Raw genomic sequence first — 12,270 nt, forward strand, 5'->3', positions numbered from 1 at the left:
GTTCTGTTTGATTTCAATTTATTGCGCACCACAAGCAACAAAGGATCTATACTTAATCAAAAATATCATCGAACAGATTCCTGTCAGAATAATTCTAACAGGAGATTTCAATAGCAAACATTTAGCTTGGGGTAATGAAATAACTGACAGAGGAGGAGCTATTATTTACGACATTGTGGATAGCCTTAATCTGTTAATGCTGAATGACGGAACGCATACGACAACACAAACGCCTAGGAAGAAATCAGCCGCCATCGACCTGACGTTCTGTTCGCCTTCTGTTCATGATAGACTTCATTGGAGGGTAATACCAGATAATGTAGGCTCTGATCATTTGCCTATCTTAATAAAGATGCAATTCAAGTGTAATACGAGAGTGGGATGGTATCCAGGCAGAAAATGGATGACTAAGGAGGCAAATTGGAAAGAGTATAGATTATATATCGAAGAGACTTTAGAGACATCATACATTACAAATGATTCTGAAGACATGTATAATTTTATTCAAGAAACAATAAATAATGCAGCCACTAAGCACATCAAACAGTATAAATTACCAAGATCGGATACATTCAAACCGGCTTTATGGTGGGATAACGAATGCGAAATTCAAGTTAGAAAAAGAAGAATAGCATTTAAGAGACTAAAAGCTCAATTCAACTACAAAAATTACCTGGAGCTCCAAAAAATCACAGCACAGACTAGAAAACTATTTAAAACAAAAAAAAGAGAAAAATGGCTTGAATTCGTGAATTCCATCAATAGAAATACAAACATTAATAAATTATGGAACATTGTAAAAAGATTAAATAATAAAAATAATGGCGACTCCCCAATTCAGCAAATGAGTGACAATTTCTGCGAGACAATTTTGAAGATCCACACGCCTGACTTTGTACCTGGTCCCGTACAATACTCCCAAGTCCAAGCAGAAGAAGCAAGTGATGATTACGCAATTCATGAAATCGAAGGACGCATTGATTATGAGGAGCTAGAACTGGCACTAAAAGACAAAAGAAATAGCTCTCCAGGATTTGATAACATCACATACATTATGATTAAAGAATGCCCCAAAGCATTTAAATGTATAATAGTTGAAATGTTCAACTTTATATTAAATTCAAGTTGGATCCCGGAAGATTGGAAAATTGCGGTGCTAGTGCCAATACTAAAACCGCAAAAAGATCCAAGTGATCATAAATCCTATCGACCAATAATGCTTCTTCCTTGTCTCACGAAAATCTTTGAAAACATTTTAAAAAAAAGATTAGAATGGTACATAGAGAGAAAGGGTATATTAAATAAATATCAATTCGGATTTAGGAGAGGAAAAGGTACAATCGACTTGTTAAGCGAGCTAATTGTAGATCTTTATAGTGCATTGTCAGATAATAAAGAAGTGCTACTAGTTACGGCCGATATTGAAAAGGCATATGATCATGTTGATCATAATATTCTCAAAAAGAAGCTACATAATTATAAGATCCCAGACAATATTATTATTATTATAATGTCACTACTATCCAATAGGAAAATTTACGTGAGAAATAAGAACCGTCTAATAGGGCCAAGGACATCATATACGGGCATCCCACAAGGTTCGATTCTGAGCCCTCTCCTATTTAACATCTATATGGCAGACTTTATATCGTCAGAAGGGACAAGAGTCAAAAAGCTACAATATGCGGACGATCTGATTATGTACACAGTTTCTCACTCAGTAGAGCATTGTAGAACAGAAATGGCTAATGCCATATCAAAAGATTTGGAATGGATGCGGAATAATAGACTCGCTTTGGAACCGAGGAAGACCAAAAGCATAATTTTTACCAGACATAGATTTCCCAAAAATATGCATGGAATAGATATTGACACGATAAGGATCGAATTATTAGAAAACATTAAAATTCTGGGTGTGACTTTTGATAAAAAATTAAATTTCAATAAGCACATAAGCGAGGTATTATTCAAATGCGAGAAAGGCATTAATTTACTCAAAAGAGTATGTAACACCAGCTGGGGTACACACCCAAATGCATGTATTTCTTTATACAAAGCTATCATTAGACCCCATTTCGACTATGGCTGTCAAATTTATGGAGGATTGTCTGCAGGTTTATATAAAAAGTTGAGTAGAGCGCAATTTGCAGCCATAAGAACATGTCTGGGATCTTTAAAATCAACCCCCACTAACTCTTTATTAGCTGAAGCCGGGGAAGCTCCCTTAGATATAAGAAAACAAGTACTAACGAATAGATTCTTGATCAAAAAATTCAATTTTGATCATTCATGGATTCAAGATCAGTTAGAGGCACTGGCAGTTCGGCATTTCAATAATAGGTACTGGTTTAATAAACCGATCCCTCCGCTAGTTGCTGGTTTCCATACATTAAAGTCTTTAGAAGATAACATCATAATAAGCAACAGATTGGCGTACTACACAGTGACTTGGAAAGCAACAATTCCCAAAAAATATATACACTTATCAGACGAATTAGTCATTGGAAAGAATATGGATAAGAAAATAATCAATCTGGAATTGCACGCCTTATTGAACACTAGATGGGAAAAGTATATACAAATCTATACGGACGGCTCAAAAACTGATGACGGCGTTGGCTGTGCTGTATACATACCAAGCCAGGATTTACAGCTTCAAATTAAACTCCCAGATTGGGCATCAATATTTACTGCAGAATTGACGGCTATCAACAGTGCGCTAGACCTAATTAAGGAACATAAATTAAAGAAGGCAATAATTCTGTCTGATAGCATGTCCTCACTGCATGCCTTAAATATGCCGAAAGATTATGGAAATCCTTTAATATTCGACTGTTTACAAAAAATAGAAAAGCTAAACAACAATAACTACAGGATCGAATTAGTATGGATAAGAGGCCATCACAATATCACCGGGAACGAGATCGCGGATAGCCTGGCCAGAGAGGCACAAAACTCAGCCACTTTAATTAAAAAAGCTCCTGCCGTGGATCTGAAACGAAAGATCACAAAAATGGGGATGTTGCATTGGCAAAAAATATTTGATCTCGAATCAGCGTCAAAAGGAATATTATTCCGTCCGTGTAAACCGATAGTGTCCAGAAACACATGGTTTGAAAAATTGAACTGGAACAGAAGAGAGATATCTACAATATGCAGATTAAGATTGGCGCACACGAAAAATAATGTTCATCTATTTAGGATTGGAATAAAACAAGACCCGTTCTGTTCGTGCAGCACTGTACTGGACACAATAGATCACATACTGTGGAGTTGTCCATTGTATGAAAGGCAACGAATATTTCTGTTTGAAAAGCTTCAACAGCGGAATGTGTCATTTCCTATAAATGCTAGGTTCATCATTAGTAGTAATAACATTGATTTGTACAGAATACTGATAGAGTTTGTAAATGAATCCAATATAAGGTTATAGAGTAGGATGTTTTTAGGTTTGTTTATTGTAACTAGTCTGTATTGGTATTGTGAATTTTAATTTTAATTTTCTTCTTAGTTTATATTTATATTTGTATTGTAATTTGTAATGGCTGGATGACTAAGAAGTCGAGGCCATTTTAAATAAATAAAAAAAAAAAAAAAAAAAAAAAAAAAAAAAAAAAAGTTAGTCTAGACTCTAGACAATGCAGCGGGATAGTTAACAAGTATATTCAATCACCGCTGAATTTGAAATAGTTTGAAGATTTAATATATATTTATACCAATCACAGTGTTTTTATTCAGTAAGATTCAAATTTGGAACGGTTATCGTCTGATAACAATTATTTACTTACAGCCCGCTTTATTATTAATTACTGATGGTAGCCAGCCCAACCATTGGTCATCTTCGAGCCGTATATTAAGTTTGTTATAAATACAACTAGTACCCGGTTAGTGCTTTATATAGTGAATACCGGTAAATTAATAGAACTTTGTACGGATTATTTACTGGCATAAATTCTGTGTTTGTGTTAAATTTTGATTGGTGGTGTGTTATGAGCACGTAATTTGCACGTATCGCGATAAACTGTGATAAAATATAATAAGTGCAAGTGTTTTCCCGCCAATTAATTCTACGTGTTGTTTTGTGATCTAATATCCGAGACGGTGGTGCATTTTTTTGAAACCAGACGGCTGATTTTAAACTTTTGGTGTTTTATCTGAAGCAGCTTATATTTTCCTGGACATCCGGCACATCAGATCAATTTTCTGATAGATCAGCAACTGAAATTATCTTCGACTAATATTGAGACTCAATATTTTTGGTAACTTGGTATTTGCATCCAGAGTGCTGAATTCATCTCTTTATAAAGGAACCAGCTCATACTTTCCTGGACAGCGTGCTAACCAGGCCAACCCAATACCAGAAACTTGAGGACCTTCCTGAAGAACAGCTCATACTTTCCTAGACCAATTTCACGACTACGGTTGTAATCGTTGTTTATTTATCTTTATATATTTACCTTACTGATTATTATTTGTTATTGTCATTTTTGACTAATACTTGTTCGTAAAGGCTTTGTATTTAATTTATATTTAGCGCTACAGAAATTTATATTTCTGTTACAATTCATCGATTGTTATTTCATTGTGTATTATAAGCATTAACATTCTGTAACAATCATATTTATACATTTGTAACAGTTAACACGTCAGGTATTAGTTAGTTTATTTAACAAAGAGTTTAATCTAGCAAAATTTAAAGTAACTCCCGAAGCGCAAATAAAACTGTCCAATATACATATCCCGCAATTTAATGGCTCTTATAAAGATTGGACGGGATTTAAGGACTTATTTGTATCGACAATTAATGACAATAAATCATTGACCGATGTTCAAAAATTTTATTATTTAAAGGGACATCTTATCGGGGATGCCGCTGAGGATATTAATAATTTGCAACTAAGCGACGCTAATTACAAAGTAGCGTGGGATACATTAACTAGTAAATTTGAAAACAAATGTGTCATAACTTATACATTTTTACAACAATTTATTGATATTCCGAAACTAAAGACACTTTAAAGACCTTCATTAATTCCGCTCAACAAATTATTAATTCCCTTAAGGCTTTGGACATCGGTGTCGATGATTGGGATACCTTACTTACATTTTTGCTATTGAATAAACTGGATTTCTCTATGCGACTTAAATTCAATTCTAATAGCGCACAAAAATCTGCCGATGCTAACCGAATTATTTACCTTTCTTGAACAAAGTCGGGCGGCGATTTTTTTCTAAAGAAGAAATTAGTTCTAAATCATGTCCGTTGTGTAAGGATAATCATGACATTAATAATTGTGCAAAATTTTTAAGTAAGACGGTAGACGACAGATTAATATTTATATCGCAGAACAGTATGTGTACAAATTGTCTCCGAAAGGGACACATTCAGAAAAGGTGTTTCATGCGGTTTCATTGTAAAAATCACAATACGTCACAAATTCTTTTAAATGAGAAAATTATGCTCGGAAAAGATAAACCAGTGTTACAAAATACAGTTTTTGGTTGGGCTGTAAACTTCGGAAATAATTCTAGTCCTGTTGATAACTTAACGGCTTCCATCAATCACGTCCAGCTAGCAAACTCTATAGCAAGTTTTTGGCAAATCGATGAGGTAAATGACAGTTATGCGTTATCAAGCGACGATGAAATTTGCGAGCGTCATTTTTTGGAAAATGTTTCTTGAGATATTGATGAAGTTATGTGGTTGCTTTGCCTTTAAAGCCCAGTGTTGATGTAAATCTTGGTTTATCATTACAACAAGCTAAACGTCGCTTTTTGCATTTAGAAGCTCGCTTCAAAAGAAATACTATTAAAAAAACAGTACTCTGACTTTATCAACGCAGCTGTAACAAATTTTGATCACTCCGGTATGCATTATTATCTACCACACCATGCGGTATTCAAAAGGGATTCGGACAAGATCCGCGTAGTTTTCGATGCTTCTGCCGTAACTTCAACCGGAAATTCTTTAAATGACGTACTTTATACGGGTTCAAAGTTGCAGCAAAGTATTTTCGAGATTTTGATAAAATTTAGATGTTACAAATTTGTGTTTACATAGTTAAAATGTTTCGCCAAATTCGAGTTAGAAAAGAAGACCAAGATTTACAACGCATATTGTGGCGCGAAGGTCCGAACGAAACTTTAAAATGTTTGGAATTATCAACTGTCACATATGGAACTACCTGCGCTCCATACTTGGCTATACGGCTTATCCACTTGCTTGCGCAGCGCTTAGAGTTTCTAAACACCGGATAACAAAGTGCTGAGAAAGCTGGCTGAAGTTAGCTGTAACACATTACAGATTTGTCAAATCTTTTGCACTGTGCTTTCAACTTTTTTATGTTGGATTCGCTGTTACGATTACTCCATTACTATAATTTTTTTTTCGGCGTGCTTATTGTGTAACTCGGTCGTCTCGTATTTTATATTTTTTATTCGCGTTTTCTTTCATTACGTTTTTTTGCTACGTGTACTAATCATTTTGTGCTTTTGTTGATTGTGCGCTATTTTATTTCTTTACATTTTATATTTGTTGTTTTATTGCGGGATTCAAGAGCCTCTATAGGGAATAAGGTTAGTTTCTTTTCAGCAAGATACGCGAGTTTTTTCATCTCATTAGCTTTTAGTTTCATTCTATTTTCAGCCCCTATCACTTTTATTGATTAATTTACTTTATTCACTTAGATTCTTAACTTTACTTTAATCACTTAGATTATTAGATCAAGTTTACTTTAATCGCTTACATTCTTAACTTTACTTAAATCGCTTACATTCTTAACTATACTATTATCGTAGAGTCTTAAATTTCCTTTAATCACTTACATTCTTTACTTTACTTTAATCACTTTAGGTTAGCACTTAGATTATTTACTTTAGGCTATCACTTAGGTTATTCACTTTACTTTATCATTTTAGGGTATATCACTTTAGTTATAAGCTTCCTTTTATTCATTTTTTACTGATTACCACTTAGGTTAGGTTATTCTTTTAATTTCATTCATTGTTTAGGGTATATAGCTTTGCTTATTTACTATTTTAAGGTATAGCTTATTTACTATTTTAAGGTTTAGCACTTACGTTTTATTACTCTATTATGTTTACATAATCTACATTTTTATTTTATTTCTTATGGATATTACGACTACTAAAACCTGTTTGTACTGTTCTACAGTATGTAAAACAAACAGTTCTTTATATCGCCATATTAGGGCCAAGCATGGGAAAGAACCCATGCATTTCGATCAAACATTTCAGTGCATTTATTGCAGTAAGGCTTTGCATTCGACATATGCTTTGAAAAGACATATTATACACTTTCATCCTACCATTCCTCTTCAACCATCTGCTCCCAATTCTGTTCTAGCCACTGACACTCACTCATCAAATTCTTCCTCACATATTCAAACAGTTCATTCCGATCATATCACCTACAACACCTACTTCAATAATTTCCGCATCAACCCTAGAACATCTGTCGCCCTTCATTCCTATGCTGCCTCAATTTCACCTACACCATCAACTTCTACCACCATCATCAACTCCATTGCCACACAATCCACTTCTTGCACCAGTGTTCAACAGCAGATAAATTATATTTCAGGTATGTGTACCAAACACATGTTATTAAACAATGATGCAGCAAACAGTAACAATATTATGTTTTAATAGGTACTCAAAGGAAATCTAGGATACAATGGCTTACATCAACATATCGAAGTTGAACACACCATCCACATCCAGCATGAAGAAATCACATTTTCTTCTTTTAATGGTTTGTTCATTTTCGATTATAGACTTTGTCAATGCACTTTTCTATTATTTGGTATTTTTATATAGATTTTCAATCATGGAAAAATAAAATTGAGCAGAGGGATGTTACTCGATATGTAATAGATAAGTCTGGGTACCAAATTAAAGATGGGAACAAAATTATTTTTTACGATTGCCACCGCTCGTATAGTTGCAATAAAAAGAAAAAAGGAAAAATTTCAAGAGCATCCAAAAAAATCGGAAAGGCGTGTCCTTCTCGAATCCGTACTACGCATTATAGTGATGGTGTAATTAAAGTCATGCACTGGAAGACGCATGCGGGACACGAGAACCTTGCAAAATATATTCCACTCGACAAACATTTGCAAAAGATAATTGAAGGTACATTTATACATTACCATGTATTAATTTACGCACACATACATACTTATGTATACATTTAAATGTATGAATTATTGATTTATTAGTACTATAAAATTAATATTATAATTTTTACAGATAAAATTCTGGCTGGAGTTGCAGATGATGTTATTATAAGCAGTATACGTAGTGCTGCACATGATAATATGCTACCCCGCAGGGCTTCCTTGATTACAAGAAAGGATATATGGTACATCAAAAAACGTGTTTCACCACCACATATGACATACAGAAACCCTAATGATCAAGTAAGCGTGAGAATATGGGTCAGAGAGAAGCAACTTGAGAAAATGTTCCAAGTTCTGTTTTATAAAGAAGTTGGTACAGCTGATTATGGGCTAAATAAAGGAGACATTATTTTGGTCATTATGACTAACCTGCAGGCCAAAATGTTAATGAAATTTGGCGCTGACAAACTATGCGTTGACGGAACCCATGGGACAAATGGCTATGGTCATCATTTACACACTCTGGTAGTTGTAGATGAATTTGGAAGCGGAATACCTGTTGCGTTCTGTTTCTCCAACAGGCAGGATGAAGTCATTTTGAAAATATTTTTCCAAGAAATTTATAAGTCAGTAGGGTTAATAAAGACAACAACGTTTATGACTGATGATGCACCAGCATATTTTAATGCTTGGTCTCATGTCATGGGAATACCAGAAAATAAATTGTTATGCTCCTGGCATGTGTCCAGGAGTTGGAAAAGAGCAACGGCACTCAAGATTAGAAATCGACAGAAAGAAAGAGCAGTATACGAAAAATTACGACGAGTAATTAATCCAGTCCAAATCAGATGCCTATTTAATTGAGCTGGAATGTGATACATCCACCAAAACTTGTGCATACTGTTACAGGAAAGGCTTGGGCATAAATACAAACATGTTCTTGGAGAGCTATCATAATCAGATAAAGAGTCACATTTTGAAGAGAAGATGCTCGAGGCGAATGGATATAGCTATAAACACAGTGTTAGAAATGGAAGAGCAAGCTTTTCATCAAAGACACATCGAAGATTGAATGGTACTTTGTTATCAACGAGGCAGAAGGACTCAAACATTCTGAACAAATTAAGAACACCAGACTGAATAGAGAATGGGAGGTTCAATCTTCAAACGATAGATTCCCACCATATGTTGTTAAACAAACAAATTGAAAGCAAAATTGAGAAAATCTATAAACATTATTTTTTAGACAAGTAATTATTAATTAGCATATGTATTCATAACAAGACTCAAAAATAATCGGTAATAATAATGACGAGGACGATGATTTAAATTTATTAAGGTTTGTGAAAGTTAAAAGAAATAACGGTTATCTTGGTAAGTAAAATGCAATCTGTTACTAAAAAACTTTATAAATTATTTTGTAATATTACTTACAACTATTAATAAATCAATCACTATCATAAATACGTTTAGTGATTACTAAATCATTTATTCAATGTGGCTATACACGGTAATCTTATTTTGGCAGATAAAGTGGTTCCATTGTATGATGTGGCTCCGTTTCTGGAACACTTCAGAGTAAGCAGAAATGTTTGTAAGCAAATATCTGACCGATATGAAGTAAGTACAATCTACATTTTAAGCATATATGGAATACACGCAAAAATAAGCGCAGGTGCATCATAAATTTGTTGTTGTTCTAAAGAAGATTATAATTAAATATAATTTTAAGTGCAGATTTTTTTTGTGGTTTGCGGGTTATGAGAGTGCCAGCTACAGGGATCACTTTAAGTTCTCTACATAGAATAGTTCAAAGAATTAATTCTTTTCTAAGCCGTGTCAGTTCAGAATGTATAAAGTGGCAAAATTGCGAGAAAAAATTATTGATTGCCGAAGGATTTTCACAAAAGGAATTTCCTAATGTAATCGGAGTAAATCAATGGGTGCCACATACGTATAAACAGTCTTGCAAAGAATCCAAGATCATTTTTGAACCGGAAAGGATATTATGCCATAAATGTGCGGAAACTTTATTCATATAATAATATTTGTAATCCAGTTCTAATTTATTTTTTTTAGACGCAAGCTGATTGTGATGATCCGAACAAAATTATTGGTGTTTCCATTGGATATCCTGGTTCAGTGCATGATGCCAGAATACTTAGGAGATCAAACTTGTGTTTAAATTTGAATCAAAACTGTGATCGATGCATTTTATTAGGAGACGCAGCCTACCCATGACATGATGACACCATTTCGAAATATTCATTCTCTCACACAAACCCAGAAAAAATTCAATAAAAAACTTAATAGTGTTCGAAGAACTATTGAAAATATATTTAGGTTATTAAAACAATTGTTTAGGCAACTGTCACTTAGGGGGTTTTCTAGTGCAGAAATTCAAAAAAAATTTTTTTATTGTTTTATATTTTCAAAGTTTAACCATCTAAGAATATGGATAGGGAAAGGTTTTGAAAATTTGAATTATTTTCGGAGATATAGGCATTTTGCTGACCCGGTCTCCAAACTGGTTTGGCAGGGTCTAATCTGACAAAAGGCGTTAGGAACTCATTAGATCAGTTTATGACAGTTTATCGTCAGATGAATTATTAATTCGATGTATAGGCTCAGGATCTCAGAACAATAATGAATCTCTAAACTTGTTGATTTGGATTTTAGCGCCGAAACATATTCATCCCGATCTCAGATAATTGAAATAGCAACATTTATTGCTGTTTGCATATTCAATGAAGGTTTCTTTCCAATTTTAAACTTGATGACCCTTATGGTAACGCAAATTGGGCCAGAAACTCATTCATTTGCTGTAAGACGAGCAACGCCGGGATTGAACGATCTGAAATACGTACATCCAACGCTACAAAGGCGGCTAGAACTGCTTCATTGGAAGGCAGAAAATAGTTTTTTTTTTTTTTTTAAGTAGAAGAAGATCCGATGCATGAAGCAGGAATGGCAGATTAAATAAAAGAAGTATAACATATCATTATATGACTTTGACAACTTTAAATGCGTTTTCCTCAGAACGGACTTTTCCAGTATTGTTGACACGGTTTCTCGAGTTCCTACTCGACCGATTCATTTAAAATGTTCAGAGAGTCTTGTTTATAGACCCATCTGTAGCCTGTACTAGCATCATCCCCAATTCCCATTTTACTATATTTAACAAATTCTAGAAACTCAAAAAACAGTAAAAAAAGACACTTTTTCAAACAGCCGCCAATTTGTAAAACAAATTATACAAATACCCCCTTAAAATTAAAAACATCTATCTTATTTGCCATTTTATAAGAGCATGCTGTGTTTTACAGAATTGGAACATCAACAAAAATTTTGAATGTTTGCAGAGAAGCAAAGATGTTTCTCGTTTGAACATTGAGTCCTCGGTTTTAAATGAAGTTAATGCTGAAGCAATAGATGCCCGATTGCTTCGGGATCAAATAGTAGCCGGTTTACAATAATCAAATTATAAAATATCAAGAGCTTTTATCATTTTATAAATAGTCGGAAAGAATACAGAAGAAATTGAAAATAACATTTTTAAAAATATTCAAAATGTTATTTCATATTAGATCTGGTATTTCATTAGTTAAATAAATGTGTTTATATAATGAAATAATTTGTACTTAATAATATATTATAATAAATAATAATATATTCAAAAAATCATATATGATGTGTAATAAATAATATGTAATAATTTATACAGCTCCATATTTATTTTTTAAAATTGCTAATTTCTCTCTTTTCTTTTTCTAACATTTCTTATAAAGTTGTCTTTTATCGTCCCTGATTTCTTGTAATGTAGTTCTTCTTCTGATCTGCCTTGCTCTAGCAACATTCGATGGCTCAATTTCAATATTTGATTCTGACGAGTCATCATCTGCTGCTGTTGCAATAGCAAATCGTGAAGGCCCACTTTGTATCATCACAGCGGAAACGTTACTTTCATTTTACAGCATAATAATTGGAGATTACAAGAAAATCAAAATCATTTTTCAGATCACTACCTTTCATTTCTTGAATTTATTAGGACCAATATGGGTTCTACATTTTTTTCAACAATTTAAAAAAAATCAAAGCTCAATTCTAAACTTAACTTAAATTTCAACAA

General features: G+C 33.5%; 1 protein-coding gene across 1 annotated transcript in view; it reads right to left on the reverse strand.

Moving 5' to 3' along the window:
- Nucleotides 1-11,911: 11,911 nt before the first annotated feature.
- The window catches only part of LOC113388930 (ATP-dependent DNA helicase PIF1-like), a 4,559-nt gene continuing 4,200 nt past the window's right edge, over nucleotides 11,912-12,270 (reverse strand). Inside the window, exon 2 of the mRNA XM_026626013.1 lies at nucleotides 11,912-12,045. Coding sequence (XP_026481798.1) covers nucleotides 11,912-12,045 — 134 coding nt within the window. The remainder of the gene's footprint in view (nucleotides 12,046-12,270) is intronic.

Source organism: Ctenocephalides felis, unplaced genomic scaffold (genome assembly GCF_003426905.1).
Source record: "Ctenocephalides felis isolate EL2017-DRISC unplaced genomic scaffold, ASM342690v1 CF-g0.4_SCAFFOLD_00845, whole genome shotgun sequence".
Classification (NCBI taxonomy): domain Eukaryota; kingdom Metazoa; phylum Arthropoda; class Insecta; order Siphonaptera; family Pulicidae; genus Ctenocephalides; species Ctenocephalides felis.